This window comes from Anopheles bellator, chromosome 1 (genome assembly GCF_943735745.2).
Source record: "Anopheles bellator chromosome 1, idAnoBellAS_SP24_06.2, whole genome shotgun sequence".
Lineage (NCBI taxonomy): Eukaryota > Metazoa > Arthropoda > Insecta > Diptera > Culicidae > Anopheles > Anopheles bellator.
In genome coordinates, this window is record NC_071285.1 from 12,762,295 (window position 1) to 12,781,153 (window position 18,859).

The following is an 18,859-nucleotide window of genomic DNA, read 5'->3' on the forward strand; positions in this document are numbered from 1 at the left end:
CGCATCCTATCGACGGTTGGTGCGTGATGTCAGCGGTACATCGTCTTGAAGCGGGGTGAATACACCAGAAAGACCTCGTTGTAAGTAAGCGATTACTGGTCTGCCGTGCGGCTTCTGCCCCGCGGCTTGCCTTATTTTCAGCTTGTCTTGTGTGATAAGACGCAGCCGAGAACACAAAACATCCGACATAGTAATCAGCTGCCAGCACAGTCGTTAGTGATTATTCGCCGGAGCCAGAGCCAAAATGAAGTGGTGCTTTCGAGTGATTCTAAGTGCTGTGACCCTTGTGGCCCTCTCCCTGGCCGAGGTGATCAACTTCCAAAAGTGTCCCGATGTCGAAGGTAATCAGGCGACAGCAGGCGGCCGTGACCCACCGCGGGGTTCCAGTCCTTAAATAATTTTTCCTGGTTTTATTGTTCCCCCACAGAGAAATGCTCCATCCGCCAGGTCTCGGTAACGCCGTGCCCGGATGCAGCCCGAGAGTTACCCTGCACCATCCTGCGCGGGTCCAACGTGAGCATTTCGTTTGACTTTACGCCGGGTAGGTTATGTGGCGAAGTTCACGCGAAAGTCCATTGAATCGACATTGTTTCACGCAGAGTTTAACGCGAACGAGCTGACGGCCGACGTTTCTTGGACGCAGGCCGCGTTCGATCTGCCCTTCATCGGCATGGACACGGCCGCCTGCAAGCACACCGCGTGCCCGGTTGAGTCCGGCAAGCAGCAGCACTACTCGTACGATCTGAACATAAAGAAGTCGTACCCGGCGGTAAGGAAGTTTTCGGGGCAAGGCCGTTCCCAGCTCGGGGTCGATTAAACCGATTGTGCCTCTTTCCTTACGCAGCAACCTTACGACGTCAAGTGGAAGCTGACGAGCGAAAACAACGAGGCCTGTTGCTTCATCCTCCAGATCAACATCTCCAAGAAGATGAAGCGCACCTAACGTGGGGCCACTTTCAATTGGCGCATGGGCGTACTCCCGGGCTCCGCCAACGCTGCAAGAGATTAATAAACGTTGCTATTTAGTAGCCTAACCAAACCCAAACTTTGCCCAGCCACATACTTACATACTTCTTCCCGTCCCACGGTGGCGTCGTAAGACCTTCACCGCCATCGTCGTCGGAACGCAATCCCCGGTTTGGATTGGTCAGCCTCTCGCAGGCCCGACGAAAGGTCACTGGTGATCTGAGTGACCGTCCGAAAATCGACAAAAAGGCGACTAGAGAGTGAGAGGGAGCCATTCGGAAGCACAATGTACACAACACTCGTCGACAACACTTATGGCGCTGTGTGTTGTGTGCCAAATCGGTGGCGACCCCTGGGCGACGGACCGGGCCGAGGGTGGTGGTTTCGGGTTTTCGCTCAATACCGTTTTTGGAAAGAGGTTCAATTCAACCATACATATACATGGCCGCCGCCGCCGTCAATGGAGGCCAACGAGATTCAGCGGAGAAGAGGGCAACAGCATAGCAGTGGAGAGGGGGTGGGGAGAGTGCGGAGCGGCGGGGAAGAAATGGCTGTTTTCGGACACCTCGACGATCAGGCGCAGTCACAGTAGCCCGTCCGTGGGGACAATATCGGACCCGCGCAACAGTGACCCGTCGATCGCGATCGCGTGAGATCGATACCGTGGCGATTGTCCGTGCCTTAGGGAGTGTCAACCCAGTTGTTCCGGCTAGTAATTCGGTACTCCCGTAGCACCGTCTAGATGATCAAGTATCTTCGATTCCGATCAGGTAGGTAGGTACACGGTGAGACAATCCAACCCCTCGAAAACACGTGACGCCATCGTTAGTCACCTGTCGCGTCCCGGGAGGAAGCATTAGAAGAAAAGGGCCTCGTTGAAACCGGGCCCCGGCGGCTAGCGCCATCTGCCGCCAGCACATGGCGCGCCGCCGTTATGCTGCAACGGATCGCGCGCGCTTGAAAGGTTTCGCAGCGGCGGTTTCAGGGTCTGACCTGACCACACCTTTCGCCCGGGGCCACCTCCTCTCTCACTCCATCTCTCGCGCAGCTCAGGCCTGCGCCTTTGACCGATCAAGGGAGACCGAGAGTGTGAGAGAGAGACCGTTTGTGGTCCGTTTTGTGTCGATGTGCGTTGCAATGGCAACCTGGCCCGGTGCAAAACCCGAAGCGGCGCACCTACATTAGCACTACCTGTTCCGATTGGCCGATGTGCCGCGGTGTGCGTCTAAGCGCTCCGCGCACTCGCTGGTGTGCGTCCGCAGATAGTTCGCGGTTCGGAGCCGCGTTCTTCTTCTTCCTCTGGGTTGGCGCTCCGAAAAGGTGTACACATGAAAGAAGACGCGAATGTTGCTTGCTTTCTTCAGCTTACCCATTTCGTTGTTGCCTCCTCTGCATTTCTCCGACACTTCTCCGGGAAAAGGCTCGCGCTCCGGCTGATCTGCTGGCCAGTCTCGAGGTTTAGTTGCCACACACGGAGAGGCCCGTTCGGAACACTGGAGGAGATAGCGCGGATGTGACACCGCAAGCCCAACTATCACGGGATGCACATTATTGCGCGTTCGCGGCGGGCTGATCAAAGTGTGCTCCGACGTCGTCGTCGTCATCGGTGATGGTGAAGCCATCGGCTGCTATTTGGTCGGTCGGCGCGTCATTTGTGCTCGCCCGCATGTCACGTAATTGGCTGCCAGTCGAGGAACTACGAGAAGTGCGGTGTGAACGCGGGATTCTTCGCTCCGCTCGAGCGTTGTGTTGTTTGCGCTAAACAATCAGCAGCAGGCCTCGTGTCATCCGAAGAAACGGCGTTGGCGTTTTGTTGAGTCAATATTTGGACGACAACCGAGAGTGTGTTTGATTGGATGAAGTTTCAAAAGTCCGTCTAATTACAACGCAGCGTAAGCATCATCTCGCCCCTGCCAGAGCTCGACCCCGCGGATGCCAATCGTAGCGGGTACGGAGAGCGCAGTAGGCCGTGTCAAAACTTGTTCCAGCGACGGGGTGCCTCGGTACGACGACATACTTCCGCCGATTCTGCAGAGAGCGATGCGCAGCCAAAGCGGAGAAAAAAACTAAATCAGATCAGTTCCCTCGGCGGAGCAGCAGCCACCGACAGACCGACCGACCGGTTGGCGTGTTGCCAAATAAAACTCGGCGAAGGGCCCACGGGCCTCAAGGAGCGAGAGCGAGCCCCAAATACCGGTAACGGTAAACGGAAGCGCCACGGCGTGCGAGAGAGCATTCCACGGGCAAAAGGGGGCGGCGGCAACCCACCGGTCGGCACGAATTGGCCCCGGCCCCAACAGCCCATAAGCCGTGGCAAAACGATGGGAAACGCTGCCGCTGAGCTACTTCGGCTGCGGAACCAGATGTGACAAAGTCCGTGCCACGAGAAAAAGTCCACGTCGCCGTCGTCGTGGACGATTGGCCGTTTCGGGCCGAGACCGGAAACAATTGTTTTGCCACGCCGAAACGAACGCGATGTGCTGCTGGAAGGTGGTCGTGTTTATAGGCGGCCCAGCATAAAATGGTGGCCAAATTGCGTTTGCAAAACTAACCGAACGGCACGTACTGCACTTTTTTCTTGCTGGTCGACCCCCCTCTCTCGCTCTGGCCAGTGGTTAGTGAAGACGTCGCGCGCACGGAACCGGTCACGTTGTGGGCATATCGTCGTTGGGGTAAAAAAAACCGGTGAAGAAGCGGCAAAGGTGCGACACAGGCCATGTTTGGCCACCAGTGATGTCATTCGGTGTGTGAATTAACAACAGCAAAATATCTGCTTGCTAGTGGCCGAGGCAGGCGGACAGGAGGGTAGTAGTTAATCGACTGCCGCAAACAGCGTTTTACGCGAATCGCTGTGCGTGTCCAGGAAGTCCGTGGGGCCGTGGGGCTATCCATCATCAGTAATCTGTGCGGCTCATCATCACCCCCCCACGCCGCAGGGACAGGGCTTTATTGAGCGTTAAACGAATTGTCGCGATGAGCAACGAAAGCGATCCAGCAGCAGCAGCAACCGACGGCGGCGGTGGTTCGGATCCGAGTCCGCATCACCACTACCAGCATCATCAGCGGCATCATCACCATATCATGTCGACCAGCGTCGAAGAGGAAGAGATCGAAGAGCCGACGGAACAGGAGACACCGGTCGAAAGGACGGCCCCGGCGGGCAGTTCCAGCCCGACGGTGGCCAACAGTAGCAACCAGCAGCAGCACAAACCGCCGCACCAGCAGCGCGTCCAGCAGACGTACAAAAATGTCCACGAATTCTCCGGTAAGTCAGAGCCGCGGGTCGCCCCCGGAACTCTGGTCCCGCTCGGCGGTGGAATCGATCCCCACCCCATTGCGTGCTGCCCAAAATCGGTCATTTCGGTAATCACCCATTGTGCGGCGGCCGGTGTTATGTTTAGACAGTTCAAGAGCCACCCTCGGGGCGCGGGGCCACGGCGCGTTGTATGATTGGCAGCGCGATAGCGTCGCGATGGTGATAATGAATAGCGCGAAAGACAACATGAACACGTTCCGTCGACTCGTCGCCCCGCACCTTCCCCGTCGCCCCTCCGTATCGGTTTCGAATTCCGTAACACTCCCCCCGGGGGCGGGCAAAGGTTCGCCGGCCGCATCAGTCGTTCGCTGCGCCGCGCATGCTACGGTGCCACGGCGGGGAAAACCGCTGTCACTTCTCTCAAGGAAGTTCTTCCGTCGGGAAAGTGCGCCGGCCTTGTGGATGCGTGTTTGCGAGAGAAAGAGTGCGCGAAAGAGAGCGGGTGGTCAACGTCGGGTCGCGTGGTTTGATGACGAACGCCACCAAAAACATCGTAGTGCTCTGCGGGGTTGACACCGTCGCCACGACACGACTATCAAAGTGTGCTGTGCCATTCCGCAATCTGAGAGACTGAACGCAGACTGCCCGCGAAACCGCTGATAACTGCTCTCAAGGGGGCTCCACGGTGGTGTAAATGTCCATCACGTCGCCCGGTCCTACTACTACGGTAGCACCTAGGGAGCCTCCGGCCACCGACAGCGCACCTCCGACATCGAACGGCACGAAAGAATGGCGTGTGTATAGTGTTTTTTGCCTTCCGGTGGCCCAAGGGGGTTGGCCATTGCAATTACTTTCTAATGCTCTCGGGGGGCTGGGGAATATCGATTTGCCTTTAGATTAGGTCAGGTACCGTGGCGTGTGACCTTGAACTAATAATAAAAACACCCTGTTTTTTCGCATTCGCTTCGCAGAGGAAATGCTGGAAACGGAAAAGGCCGGCCTCGTGGAACGCGTTTATGACCTCGAACGGCAGGTGCTCGAACACAAAGATGAGATCGTCTGCCTCAAGTCTACGCTGGCCGACGTACTGCGTCGACTGGCCACCATCGATAACAGCTACGAGAATCACCCCCATCACCATCATCACCTCAACAGCAGCGCAGGCGGCGGCGGCGGCGGTGGCGGCAACAACAACAGCACCATGATGCGGGGCGGAATTATGTCGGCCTCGGCTGATAACGGCGCCATGGTGGGACAGAATAGTTTATCTAGCAAAAGTTTCCGCTTCTCGCGCAACACCCTCACGAGGCGTAAGTTCCACCCCACCCGGGAGTAGCCACCCGATTCCTAATCGCTTTGTGCGCCCTCCCTGTTTGGCAGTGAACTCCAGCGTCGAAGATAAGCGCTTCGGACGCGCTCCGTCGCGGGTAACGAGCTCACCGTCGCGGGTGGCCGCCGGTGGCAAGACGAGTACCCTCGCCCAGAAGGCCATCCACTACTCGAACGGATCGCTCCACTCGGACTCGCTGAGCAGCCATTCGATATCGCCCGCACCGTCCCCGTCCCCGCGGCAGCCGAGCGCGGCGACCGCTTCCTCGACGGCGCACCACGCGCTGCTGGCGTCGTCCGGAATGGGCAAACGGTGGTCCTCGACCGGTGACTTTGTCAGCACGACACCGGGCAGTCCGAGTGGTAGCAGCGCCAGGTAATGGGCCCTCCCGTTAAGAGATACGAAGCGAATCGCGGGTCTAAAACGTTTTCACTTCACAGCATGTCGCGGTTTTCGGCCAAATCGCTGCTCAATCTCAGCGGCAACCCGGCGAGCCGCCAGGGCCAGTCGCATCCGTATGTGCAGCGCAAGAACGACGACGATGAGTACGTGAAGCTGTACATCAGTGGGCGGCCGATCGTGATCCACGTTCCCGAGGCGCAGTTGCCAACGTACGACCTGACGAAGGTGCAACCTGCCCCGAATCGCCGGCTGCGCCTCGACTGGGCGTACGGGTACCGGGGCAAGGACTGTCGCTCGAACCTCTACCAGCTGCCGACCGGTGAGATGGTTTACTTCGTGGCGGCCGTCATTATCCTGTACAACATGGACGAGCACACGCAGCGCCACTACCTGGGACACACGGATGACGTGAAGAGTTTGGCCGTTCACCCGAACAAGCTGCTGGTGGCGAGCGGGCAGTGCGGGGGCCACGAGGGCCGCGAATCGTTGCCCCACATTCTCATCTGGAACTCGGTGTCACTGGCGACGCTCAACATGATCGGATGCGGCGAGTTCACTGGGGCCATCAACTGTCTCTCGTTCAGCCGGGCGGACAGTGGCAGCATACTGGCGGCGATCGACGATTCACCCGACAAGATCATCTCGATCTGGGACTGGCAGAAGAAGGAGGGTGGCCGCAAGATCACGGAGACGAAGTGCTCCGTCGACACGGTGGTGGCGGTCGAGTTTCACCCACTCGACAAGGGCCAGATCATCACGATCGGCAAGAACCACATCGCGTTCTGGTCGCTCGACCAGCACGGGATGCTGTACAAGCGGATGGGTGTGTTCGAGAGCTTCGAGAAACCAAAGTACGTCACGGCCATCACCTTCACGCAGACCGGGGACGTGGTGACGGGTGATTCCGGTGGAAATCTGGCCGTCTGGAAGCGGGGCACCAACGTGATTAGCCGGTTTCTGAAAAAGGTACACGACGGGCCCGTCTTTACGATCTGCGCCCTGCGGAACGGCGGATTCGTGACGGGCGGGAAGGACGGACTGTTGCTGCTGTTCGACGATGCGCTTCACATGAAGGCGGAACAGATCGTCGAGGCGCACTTCGGTTCGGTGCGGGTCGTGGCGCAAGGAAAGGGCTCCCAGTTGCTAATCGGAACGACCCGGAACTGCATCCTGTCCGGGGACTTCACGCTCAGCCTCGTGCCGATCGTGATGGGACACACCGATATCCTGTGGTCGCTGGCCACCCATCCGCAGGTGGCACAGTTCGTGACCGGTGGCAAGGACCGGCTGCTGCAGCTGTGGGACTCCCTGTCGCACTCGGTCGTGTGGAGCAAGGACATTGGCGAACCGATCTTCTCGGTCGCGATCGCCAACCCGGGCGATGTGATCGTCATCGGGGGCGCTGCCGGACGCTGGTCGGTGTTCGATATCGTAACACGCGAGCTGCTGGCCACGTATACCGACGGCTCGGACGTGTTACAGTGTCTACAGTTCTCGCCCGACGGCAATCTGCTTGCGATCGGGTCCAAAGACAACGCCATCTACATCTACCAGTGCACGAAGGTTCCGCATCGGTTTTCCAAGATCGGCAAGTGCACGGTAAGGATGCCGCGTAGGGCACAGTGTTCCGCCAGGCTAAGGCTAAATCAATTTACCATTCACAGGGACATTCCAGCTTCATATCGCACCTCGATTGGTCGAAGGATAGCCAAGTGCTCAGGTCCAACTCTGGCGATTACGAAATCCTCTATTGTAAGTTCGAATGTCGCACCGTCAGCGTAAGGGCAGAATGTTTATCCTATTTCGCGCTCATTCCCAGGGAACCCAACGCTCTGTCGGCAGATAACGGTCCAAAGAACGGTGAAGAATCTGGAGTGGGCGACACAGAACTGTTCGGTGAGCTTCGAAACGCTCGGTATCTGGCCGGAGAACTTTGACGGTACGGACATCAACAGTGTGTGCAAGGATAACGAGGAACAGTTTCTCGTGTGTGCCGATGATTTCGGCAAGATCCGGCTCTTCAGCTATCCCGCTTCGCAGCCAAAGGTTTGTAGCGGCGGATTCGTGGCATGGCCCGATGACACGCTTGCTGATGGCGCCTTTTATTACCCCTTTTACAGTCGCTATCGCATAGCTACCGAGGACACAGCAGTCATGTGACGGCCGTAAGGTTCATGCACGACGGACTCCGCCTGCTGTCCGCTGGCGGGCTCGACACGAGCGTCCTACAATGGCGAGTAGTGTAGTAGTAGGGAGCCCCAGCGAAGGAGCGAAACCGTCCAAACTCGGCTCGTGTGACACATTCAGCGACGCATTTCTTAAATTACAAATCACTACTTTTTATACCTCCCTCAAGGGCACACGACGAAATGGCCGGCGGGTGCACCGTGTGTGTTCTCGGGCCGGAAGGACAATGTTTAGAACAAAGTATATTTTATTTTTAGCACCCCAAGCACCAACACACTAACTTATTGTTTTATCACTGATATCGAAGTAGGGTAACGAGTGGACGAAATAAATTAATCCCAATACCGTGGAATGTTATACAAACTAGTTGGCATCTCGAAACACACGTCGTTTTATTATTTACGCTCCTATCAACGGTCAATTCGATTCAATCGTTTTTCGACGCTTTCGCTGTGGTCTAAGCAAACTGGTCTAAGACCAGTTCGCCCAGCGCAGCGACAGCCGCCGTCCGATTCGGCGCTCACTTGGCGTGCTGCAGCTTTCTTGGCGTTCACAAACCGGATCTGACGTTTTTTTGGGTTGCTCTTTTCAATTCGTTTACGCTTGCCGAGCGGAGCGGAGGTTCGGTCCGCCGATACGCTTTTGGGAGTACTGATTTTTGATAAAGTGTGTTAATTCAGGAGGTAACTTATCTTTCATTGGCTAATTTCGGGCGGTGGTCAGGAATCAGCGCGATTTCCAAGAGTTTACCGGCACGCGCAACAGTACGTTTTACGCGGTGAAAAGCTGCTGGTGCGAGAAGAGTTCGGTCTGCGGTCTCGCGTGGTCTAGCGCAGGACGGCTTGGCGTGGTTTTCGGGGGCTGCCCAGTCCAGAGCACACATGGATGCTCGTGCCGTGGTTCGTTAGTCGGTCATTTTGTTTCCGCGAGCGTTACAGCGAGAATCGAGCGTGTTGTTTCCTTGGTACTGTTGAATCTGAAATGTTGTAAGTTTTATTTCGATATTTTTTGGGTCGAAAAGCGCCAATTGTTTGCTGATTCGTGCTGAAGACGAGACCTTTCGAGATTGGCGGTACACTTTAAATGGACTGATTTTTCTTTTTCCAATCACTTTTTCACGCCGCGGTACATCCGAGTGACACTCCGCGTTATTCGAGCGCGAAAACGACGGCTGCTATGATGGCGGCCACTGTGTCGAACGAAACTCTTTAGGTATCTCGCTTCTCGCTGTGCTGCGGTGTTTGATGGAGAGTTTACTGTTCTCGACGAAGTTCGCAGTGAACGGTGTGTCACCTGTGCCACTTCGCAGTATATCCCTGTGAGTTTGCTTCCTTTTTACGGTCAAATCACAGGAGTATACTGTGAGAGGGTGCGGCGGCGTTCGTCATCGTTCCCGGAAAATAGCCGTGCAACGGAAATACGTCGCCATGTGCCTGCGGCGTTGTGTGCGTGTTGTCCGATAAAGTTCTTCCTCCCTGTTCGTCCGTTTCTTCGCATCCATCTTCTTCAACGGGGCGTCGACAAGCATCGAAAAACGTGGATTCTAATGGTAACTATCCCATTATTTTCCATCTTCCAAAACCCAAGCGCACGGCGCGCGAGCCTCATAGGTAGAATGCCATAACCACACTTATTGGTCGTCCCTCGGTCGCGCGCATTTTTCTCGCTTGCGGCGATGGGCGGGAAAATATGAAATTTTATTTTTCTTCATGATGATCTACTGTTCAGAGCCAATCCCATGAGCTTTGTTCAATGATTCAAAACGAATAATATCCATAAATCTGATACTTTTGCCACCATCAATTCAATAGGTGGTTGTGGACAATGGCAAGCCGAGCGCACGGAGCATCAACAGTCACTAACCTCACATTTGTATTTCTCATTACTTCTCCGACAGGCGTTTCCCTCTATGTGAAGGACGTTTGAACAGCTAAATGTGGCCCTGTCGAAAACAAATCGGATCTTATTCATGAGGACTGGTCATATGGCGAGACAATTTCAACCACATGTTGGCCGAATGGGTGACGAGATTCGTTGCTGAACCGAAGTTTTGCTGCCGAAAAGCTAGGCGAACAAGATTATTCGAATCGGCTTCGAATTCGAACGCTTTTGAAGGAGTTATGCAACTACCGCAACATGTGGTCGACACCACAGTTAATTAATTTTTGTCGTTTTTTAATCATTCTTTCGAATTTGTAAGAAATATATGATATAAACAAAATTGCAATCTGAATTATTTTTGCAATGCATCCGAAAATTGATAACCAACTGGAGGGACGGACTAGGAATGAATGGTTGAAACTAGGGTGTGTTTCCTTCCTATTTCCGAACTTAAGTTAAAATTATTTTGTACAAATTTTTATGTGAATGGGTAACTTTTTTGTGTAGTGTAATTGCATTACTTTTATAGTGTCATTCTAATAAAAGTATAGTTATTTAAAATGCTGTTTGCTGAAGCACATAGAAGCTTGATTAACAGCTTCTTTCTCATGTTAAATATTAAATGCTCTAATGTAATTTAGTTAAGTACCGAAACTACGAACATTTGCCTTTATCATCCGTTCTAAGCAGCGCACAAAGCATTCCAGGAGAACATGTTTCGAAATACGATGCCATTAGGTTATTAATTTTACTTCGAAAAGTTCAGAACAAAAGCGGTAAGAGAGTACGCGTAAATATTTAACAAAATCAACAGATTGTTTGGCAAACTACGGATATTCCCGAATATACTTTTTTTTCTTTTGATTTATAGAGGTGTTTAGCTGCAATAGCTTAAAATTTGCCTCTTTCCCGAATATTACTCCTTAATATCCATCGTAACGGTTATTTCATAGGCCTGAAACGCGCGACGCGTCACCACGGATCCGCGGCGCGTCTTCACGCCGTGTTCGCTAAGCGTCGCGTCTCGAACTTTAACACGTCATACGCCTTTGGAGGGGAAGGTCTCGCGATGCGGAGCATGTAAACAAAAGGCGAAAACGAACTGATAATCCCACGATCCGCAAGAACCCTGGTGGATCATCGACCTACGCAGCGAGAAATCGGGCCGAGAAAGTGTGCTGAAGAACGGAACCACGAGAACTTGGTTTAATCGGTGCCGTAGTGAATCTTCCTTAGCGAACGGTTCCTTCGGCACTTGTCCTTCGCTTTTCACTGGAAACCACCGTTAGCAGCCACCAGCTGTTAGTGTTAGCTGAGTGAAAAAATGTTTTCGGTGTTCAAGAAGTTGGCGAACAAAAATGAAGCCGCAACCACCGTTCAGATACCGGAGTCGGTTGGGCAGACCATGTCCGAGTCGCTCAAAAAGCGATTTTCCCGCGGAGTGCAATACAACAGTAAGTGGAATTAAGGTCATTGCGAAACCGTTCCGTGTAATTGATTGCTCTTTGTCTTTCCAGTGAAAGTGGTCATCAAAGGAGACCGAAATGTGGGCAAATCGTGTCTGCTCGAGCGGCTGCAGGGTCGAGCTTTCGTCGAGCAGTACACCCCGACCGAGCAGATTCAGGTTGCTTCGATCCAGTGGTCGTTCAAGGCGACGGACGATGTGGTGAAAGTCGAGGTCTGGGATGTCGTTGATCGGGGAAAAGCGAAACAGAAAACCAACAACCTAAAGCTCAATACTCAGACTTCCCCGGACAGCGAGTGTCCGGAAGTTCCGGTCCTCGACGCCGAGTTTCTGGACGTGTACAAGGGTACGCACTGCGTCGTGATGGTGATGGACATTACGAAGGCATGGACGTTCGACTACGTGTGTCGGGAGTTGCCAAAAGTTCCGACCGACATTCCGGTGCTGTTACTGGGGAATCACTGCGATATGGGCCACCATCGGGTAATTTCGGCCGACCAGGTGCACGGTTTCGTTGAGACTGCAGGCCACGAGAGGCGAGCGGAACTTGTCTACGGCGACAGTTCGATGCGCAACGGGTTCGGGCTGAGGTTGTTGCACAAGTTCTTTGGCATTCCGTTCCTATATCTACAGAAAAGTGCACTGGAAGCGACACTCAGGAAGAACGCACAGGATTTGGACATTTGTCGGTTAGAGATTGACGAGTTTCAGGTTCGTACCGTCGTGAGCATGTGGCCCCATTTGGAAAATCCGCTTTTGCATCGGTTATATTCTTCCAGAAATCGGACGATTCGGATTACGGTCGGTTCCTTGAGCAGCTCATCAGCAAAAAGAAATCTCGCGAAGGCACCAGCCTGCCAGGAAGTAGCTTCGGTGCCGACACGATACGACCCACGAAGAGCATCATTCTCGGTGCTGGTCATCCAATCATCGTTCCCGATCGGAACTCCCACCTGGCCGTGGCCTCCACCACGACGGTCAACACGGTCAAGCTATCCGTCCCGACTCAGCACCAGCAGCAGGAGAAAAAATCCCCACGCAACGTTACCATGGCTTCGCTGGTGTCGGATTTGAAGATCGATAATGTGGACGAATTCTGTCCGGATGGCGGAGTGCTCGACAAAGCTTTCCTCGATGACGCTGGAATGGAGCCGGGTAAACAGTTCACCGCCCACCAGGTCGTCCCATCACCGACTGGCGAGACTGATGATGAGGAGGATGATGACGATCGGCAACACCACAATCCGCTCGTGTCACGCTTCGACGATGAAGAAGCCGGCGGGGGAGATGAGCCAGAAGACAGCCGTTCCGTAACGGCGGTCCGATTGTCTCCCCCTCGGCAACCAGTTACTTCCCGACCGGTCGACGAAAGTGACGGCCGAAAGTTCTCCCTCTCGAGCGTCGAACTGGAAGTGGATCGGATCGTTCCGGCACGCCGCGACGCAATGGGTGCGAAGCACGACCGACGGAGCGACGAGGACACAACACCGGAGTACGACGAGTGGGCACCGATCGACACGAAAGAACGTCGCTCTCCGGAAGGTGGTGAAGACGTGGCTTCCACAACATCCATCAGCCGCCAGACGACGAAGGGATCGGGCGAAAAGAAGGTACGGTACCGATGGGAAGCGATTCCTTTCTTTGATTTTCATTTTAAATCTTCTATCCCTTTCCAACCGACCACATGAAGGACAAAAAGGAAAAAGACAAGAAGCACAAGAAGAAAAAGTCGAGCAAAGAGAAAGACGACTCTGGGGGCCGGAGTGGGACGAGCGGAGAGGAAAGGAAGCATCGTAGTAGCGGCCACAGTAAGCGTCGAAGCACCAGCAGTCACGTCGTGGACGAGTTCCTGAAAGAAATGCAATCGAACAGTGAAGCGTACGGGGCCGATGAAGCTTATGAAGCGATCTGAGATTTACCTTTGAGATTTACCCGCTCTCTTGGCCGTTCCTTGCGCTCCTGCGAATGTCGTCAAGCCGCTTGTGCTGCGCTACCTTCCACGGGTCCGGCAGCGCCCGGCCCGAGTGTTCGGCAGATACCTTCCGAATTTAACCCCTATTGCAGACTTGTTAAGCTTAAAAGAGAACAAATCGCAGATAAAAGAACAAACCTCCATTTGCTGGGCGCTGTCACTTAATCGTGCGGTCCGGGCAAACCATTATTAACAAATATAACACATGTTTTAGTCAACCCGGATCGTGTCTTGTTTTGTTGGGAGGGGTTTTCTTTGGTTCCTGTGTTTGCGACGAGACCAGAAAAATGTTTGCATTCCTTATGTCACCGATCGTTATCGGAATTACGCCAAAGAGCACTAGCATACACACCGGATAATTGGACCGAAATATTTCACAAGCAATAATATTGAAATATTGGCGAAAATATTGGTTGGTTATATTATGCAATATTTTTACGCAATTTTTCTATGCAAGCTTCGCAAGAAAAATTGCAGGCAACATTGTGCACAAGGGTTGGGAAACAAAACGTACATACAATTTTGCATGCAAGTCACTGATGCTACCTACCAGTCGCTCCTGCTCTCCTTGCTCTCTTTTTTTCGGATGTTCGTCTCCTATTCTCTGGACAGCACAGTTCGACCGAGCCGAGAAATGATAACGAAATGAGATTAGATAGATTTATTAGATTTCGTAATCTATCCTGTGGCGCAGAAAAAATCAACCATCTAATGAACGATCGAACGTTCGAGAGATCGACTAATTCAAATAAAAATTTAAATAACTAACCCCAAACGATGGATGTGGCGGCGTAGAATCAATCGCCCGAACCATAGAGTTTGGCTCATCAAAACATAATTCTCTATCCATCCATGGTTCCGCTCGGCGTTGAAGCGGTCCTTCGCGGTGGTGCTAAATCGACATCCGGTTCTGCAATCCCCCCCGACGAGCGAGAGGACCGAAAAAGGCAGCAGTCGAAGAGTGGACGGCCCTCTCCAACAAGAGGGATTAACTTTTTCTCACACTTCACTCAGTTTCACTTTTCCCTGCGGTCTTCGCGTTTTGCTTCTACATCCTTCGGAAGTCCCGAAAGAAGGATCGACCGAGTTCCCCCCCTACCCAAGGAACCCGAGAGACCGGTGAACTCCGAGCATGGAAGAGCGGGTTCCCACAAGACTAGGGCAAGACTATCAAAACATCGGTAAGGTTTCCTTGGTAATTGGAGTAGGCGATGAGTTTCAGTTAACGGGCTTTTTTGACGTTTGGCCGGAGTTGTTTTTTGTAATGGGCGTACTTGAACGGTGAATGTTTTGCTGGCGCAACATCAAGGCAGGTTTGAATGAAAAAGGATGCACCATGAAATAAGTGCATTACTTTTTATATATATTTTAAACACTTGTTCAAAATTGGCAGGCTTGTATGTTCACTGTTTCATGCTATAAATTACTGCGTTTTATGAGCCACAATTAATAATTAGCTATTTGCAACGGCTGTACCTTATTTTTTAGAAGTACTTGGAACATTCGAGCTCTTAATTATTATTCAGTAACATCACCTGCCGCTACCGGCATTGAAATTGTTTGTCCGAATTACCACAAACACGCTGCCCGACCATTGGTCGTCTCCTTTGCTTAAGAACATCAGATCGCTAGACAAGGGCATCACTAAAGACCCATCACCCCCCTTCAACATAAGGCGCAACTTGAGATAAGAAACCATAAAGTGGCCGCACGGAAGGGCGGGTGAACGGGACGCGAAAGGGTGTGAAACATAAAATGCTTCGCGCCGTATCCTTCTCGCTCCGGTCGGTGGCGCTAGGGCATGGGCCGGGCACCGGAAGGGATCCCGATGCGACGGCATTTGTCGATACACTTTGAGCCGCGCCGTTTTTCCCATAATGCTTCGCTATGCCGCCGCCTCCGTCGCCCTAGTCCACCACCCTCCTGGTGGCCCTTCCGTGGCGAGTGTGGGAATTTTCTGCCTTCTGGAGGCAAACGAAACCCGAACTTCCCGGTCCGAGGGGTTCTCTCGGTGTTTTGCCGGATCTGCTTCGCCTACGAGGGGACCGTTCGCCTCTGTGTATGTGTTTGTTTTAGAATTCTTTCACATCCAGCCCGGTTCTAGGGTGCGAAGCTGTTTGCGAGACCGAGAAAGGGTCGCCGCCCAGAAAGGGACGAAGTTCCGTCTGTGTCACTCGCTCGCTACAGGACCGTGGACGGAAAGAGAGAGGGACGGGAAAGGTTGGTCGACCCTTTCTGTGCCGCTTTCTTCGGTGGGCCGCCGCCGTTCTTGGCCGCCGTGGTCGGTTCCCACCGAATGCACAGGAGCATAACGCGAGCATAAGTATGTTTCGCTTTGCGCTCCCTTCGCTAGATTGTTTACATCCTGCGTGCCCCTGGTTGCGTGTCTGTCTGTGTCTGTGGGTCAGCTGCTGCTGTGAGGCCGCGTGGGAACCACCGTCGCCATCGCTCGAGAGCGAGAAGGGTGCGATCGGAACCGGCCGCCCGGTGCGAGCGAGCGACAGACACGATCGTGTGGGGGAATTTCGTTAAATTTGTTAATCATGATAATGTTTTATAATGCGGTGCGCTCCGTGGGGCTGCTGCCGATGGGAAGGTGGCCGAGCCGGGGCCGTGCCAGATCGCTCTCGATCGCGGGCTCATTCCTATGTCGCCTGCGGTCGGTGTCGGATCGACGCCGTAGCATCGATCGCGAAAGTGAAACTCATTCGCCCGGGACTGACCTCGAATCCTGGCGTGGAAACCGAAAGTGATTCACGGCGAGCGGACGATATGGCCAATCCGAGCAAACTGAATGCCGGTGGGGGCCAACAGGAGCAGGAGTACGTTTCGGAGAGCTATCTCCGGCGGATTAAGGCCGAAATCCGAAAGGTGAGTGTCGCATCGCTGGAAAGATACTGTTCGAAAAGTGCTGATAAGAGAAGTGATAATAAAGGAAAAGCCTCTTAAAATTTGCGATAAAAGTGACCAAGTGAGAATATATGAAAGAATATGGACGAATTTTAAAGACGGTGTCGAAAAGAAATTTGAGAAAATTGTGATGAAATTGGTTTTGCATTTTGAGACCATTGTTTTGTTTGAGTGATAAATGGATATAATCAAAATCAAGATATTGCGAAAAACAGATGCCAATTAAAAGTTTCGCGAATCACGAGTGTAGAAAAAAGTGCTCCTTAGTTACATTATTTGAAATTTAAATTACAACGAAACAGCATGGTGATTTTTATGTAACCCTGTAAAACACGATAAGGAATTAAACCAGTTACTGAAATAATGAGAAGTGGATTCATAACGTGCTAAGTTTAAATAAATAAATTAAAATAAATAAGATTAGTGTTAGTGAATCATTGAAAGAACTCGACGAATGTGAGAAACATTGAAAAGTCCTAACTGTCCCCATTTGTTATGGCAATTTAAATCAACTTATACCGGATTCTTTACGATGCTTCCCGAAGGCTAGCTTCAACAAACCCCTTCCACTCTAGTATCCGCTTCGTTCGTCCTTTACAGACAAATAAACCCATCATGGAGAAAAAGCGCCGGGCACGGATCAACCATTACCTCAACGATCTCAAGGGACTACTGTTGGATGCGATGAAGAAGGATGTGAGTAAAAAAGAAAAACAAACGAAATAAATCGAGCATTGTCCCGCTGACCTTGTCCTGTGGGACAATGTGTCCTTGTGTACGATGAGAGCTTCAATTTCTCCCCTTGATTCCCTCCCCCCCCGTAGCCCGTTCGTCACTCGAAGCTGGAAAAGGCGGACATCCTCGACCTGACGGTGAAGCATCTGCAGGACCTGGAACGGCGCCGGTTCGCCGTGGCGATGGCGGTGGACCCGTCGGTGCCGGAAAAGTTCGCCACCGGCTACCGGGAGTGTATCGACGAGATATCGAAGTACTTCGATTCGCTCGGACCAGCCCTCGACGATGGGCTGAAGGGCCGGGTCCGGAAGCACCTGGAGGGCTGCCTCAGCTTCCCACCGAAGCTACCGGCTGCGGGATCGTTGGGCCGCTTGCCAGGATTGGCCGGGGTGCCGCTGAACTCCCCGGACGACATCAACAACAACCACGGGCTGCTGAACCGGACGCTTGCCAACAATCTGTCGCTGATGTCGTTCCCGGGCGCCGGTCTCGGCTTCGGTCCCGCATCGGTCCCGCCGGGACTTGACCTCGGCCCGTTCAATCCGTTCCCATTCTTCAGCCCTTTCCAGCGCCCGGCCGGCCACCAGGTACCCGGTTTTCCCGGTTTCACCCGGGAACCGGGCCAGGAGAAGCGGGATCCACGAAGCGACACGAAACCTTCGCTCACCCTCGTTCCCAGCCCCCCCGTCAGTCCGTCAGACGGGGCCGATGGAGACAGCAGCTCGACAACGACCGACTTCGACGTCAGCCTGCGGACGCCCGTTGCGAAGGGGGCAACAGCTGGCGGCGGTGCCCATCACATGGAACGGTTATTGGCCATCTTCCCGACACCTCCGTCGCCCGAAGATCGGTCCGGGGGCGAGCGGTTCGGGAAGTTGGATCACCACGGCGAGAGTTCACCGTTCGTGCCGACGGGGGCTGCCGCCGCCACCGCCGCCGCCGCTGGACTTCGTCCGTCGAAGATGAACGTGGACGCCCTGGAGGAATCGGTTCGGGCCGGAAGCGAAAGTGAGTCGGATGACAGTCTCGACAACCAAGGTCAGCAGCAACCCGGAAGCGACGCTGACGGTGGCGCCGGAGGAGCAGGCGAAATGTGGAGACCTTGGTAGCGGCGAAACCGGGAAAAAGGCTAATCCCTCCAGTGGCGGGAGTTTTGACCGGGAGAAACCTCTTTAGCGAGCTTTAGCGCGGCCAGCGACCTGACAGAGTGCTTTAATCAAATGCTTTACCGATAACGGGATGGGGTCCTTAAGTTAGACTCTCTCTTACTTTTGTGGCATATTTTGTTGCAAGTCGGCTACGTCGGCAAACGGAATTTTAATATTATTCAAATAGTTAGGCTTTAACCTCATCAAAGTAGACATCGGAGAGTGGTTCGAAAAAGGATGAATCAAAATAGGCAGGACTAGTATGGCCCATACAGAACCAGAATTTCAGTAAAAATGATTTGAAAAAGTTTCTACCATTGTGAAAAAGGACACTCAGTTTTTCAGTGGAGTTCTTCGAATTGTAAATGAAGTATCTGTGAGGAAAAGTGAGGTTAGGTTAAGCGATCTCAGACCCGCCCGTAGGGTCACGTGTGAGTAATTAAAATAGGTAGATTTAAGTAAAGCTCCCCATGCGAGGCCAAACCCTTACCTTTGACCTCCCCACCACGATGCTCGCTGTGATAAGTGCAGCATAAATGCAACAAAAATCGACCAAAAATGACTCTTTCGTTGACTTTTATCACACACGCGAGAGAGAGAGAGAGTT

The 18,859-nt window shown here is 53.1% G+C and overlaps 4 protein-coding genes across 4 annotated transcripts; all 4 read left to right on the forward strand.

The window, feature by feature from the left end:
- Positions 1-224: 224 nt before the first annotated feature.
- LOC131216646 (MD-2-related lipid-recognition protein-like) lies at positions 225-1,025 on the forward strand. The gene is made up of 4 exons (XM_058211195.1): positions 225-341; positions 428-541; positions 600-769; positions 845-1,025. The coding sequence occupies exons 1-4, from the start codon at positions 245-247 to the stop codon at positions 941-943; spliced, it is 480 nt and encodes a 159-aa protein (XP_058067178.1). The 5' UTR covers positions 225-244; the 3' UTR covers positions 944-1,025.
- A 3,597-nt stretch (positions 1,026-4,622) lies between these two features.
- Positions 4,623-8,482, forward strand: LOC131209226 (echinoderm microtubule-associated protein-like 2). Its single transcript, XM_058202241.1, has 7 exons — positions 4,623-5,016; positions 5,194-5,532; positions 5,603-5,927; positions 5,993-7,553; positions 7,619-7,706; positions 7,774-8,000; positions 8,075-8,482. Exons 1-7 carry the CDS (start codon positions 4,917-4,919, stop codon positions 8,198-8,200), a joined length of 2,766 nt encoding a protein of 921 aa, XP_058058224.1. The 5' UTR covers positions 4,623-4,916; the 3' UTR covers positions 8,201-8,482.
- A 2,864-nt stretch (positions 8,483-11,346) lies between these two features.
- LOC131216091 (rab-like protein 6) lies at positions 11,347-13,595 on the forward strand. Its single transcript, XM_058210496.1, has 4 exons — positions 11,347-11,476; positions 11,540-12,198; positions 12,267-13,097; positions 13,178-13,595. The coding sequence occupies exons 1-4, from the start codon at positions 11,347-11,349 to the stop codon at positions 13,397-13,399; spliced, it is 1,842 nt and encodes a 613-aa protein (XP_058066479.1). The 3' UTR covers positions 13,400-13,595.
- A 2,636-nt stretch (positions 13,596-16,231) lies between these two features.
- Positions 16,232-18,213, forward strand: LOC131215046 (protein deadpan-like). Its single transcript, XM_058209424.1, has 3 exons — positions 16,232-16,330; positions 16,970-17,065; positions 17,194-18,213. Exons 1-3 carry the CDS (start codon positions 16,232-16,234, stop codon positions 18,211-18,213), a joined length of 1,215 nt encoding a protein of 404 aa, XP_058065407.1.
- Positions 18,214-18,859: the final 646 nt, after the last annotated feature.

What these genes read in the sequence shown, in the direction of transcription:
- LOC131216646 (XM_058211195.1), top strand. Translation starts at nt 245, where the DNA reads ATGAAGTGGTGCTTTCGAGTGATTCTAAGTGCTGTGACCCTTGTGGCC. An exon ending in TTCGTTTGACTTTACGCCGG is followed by an intron (nt 542 to 599) that starts GTAGGTTATGTG and finishes TGTTTCACGCAG; the next exon opens with AGTTTAACGCGAACGAGCTG. An exon ending in TAAAGAAGTCGTACCCGGCG is followed by an intron (nt 770 to 844) that starts GTAAGGAAGTTT and finishes TTCCTTACGCAG; the next exon opens with CAACCTTACGACGTCAAGTG.
- LOC131209226 (XM_058202241.1), top strand. Translation starts at nt 4,917, where the DNA reads ATGTCCATCACGTCGCCCGGTCCTACTACTACGGTAGCACCTAGGGAG. An exon ending in GCGCAACACCCTCACGAGGC is followed by an intron (nt 5,533 to 5,602) that starts GTAAGTTCCACC and finishes CCTGTTTGGCAG; the next exon opens with TGAACTCCAGCGTCGAAGAT. An exon ending in CCAAGATCGGCAAGTGCACG is followed by an intron (nt 7,554 to 7,618) that starts GTAAGGATGCCG and finishes TACCATTCACAG; the next exon opens with GGACATTCCAGCTTCATATC.
- LOC131216091 (XM_058210496.1), top strand. Translation starts at nt 11,347, where the DNA reads ATGTTTTCGGTGTTCAAGAAGTTGGCGAACAAAAATGAAGCCGCAACC. An exon ending in TAGAGATTGACGAGTTTCAG is followed by an intron (nt 12,199 to 12,266) that starts GTTCGTACCGTC and finishes ATATTCTTCCAG; the next exon opens with AAATCGGACGATTCGGATTA. An exon ending in AGGGATCGGGCGAAAAGAAG is followed by an intron (nt 13,098 to 13,177) that starts GTACGGTACCGA and finishes GACCACATGAAG; the next exon opens with GACAAAAAGGAAAAAGACAA.
- LOC131215046 (XM_058209424.1), top strand. Translation starts at nt 16,232, where the DNA reads ATGGCCAATCCGAGCAAACTGAATGCCGGTGGGGGCCAACAGGAGCAG. An exon ending in TTAAGGCCGAAATCCGAAAG is followed by an intron (nt 16,331 to 16,969) that starts GTGAGTGTCGCA and finishes CGTCCTTTACAG; the next exon opens with ACAAATAAACCCATCATGGA. An exon ending in TGGATGCGATGAAGAAGGAT is followed by an intron (nt 17,066 to 17,193) that starts GTGAGTAAAAAA and finishes CCCCCCCCGTAG; the next exon opens with CCCGTTCGTCACTCGAAGCT.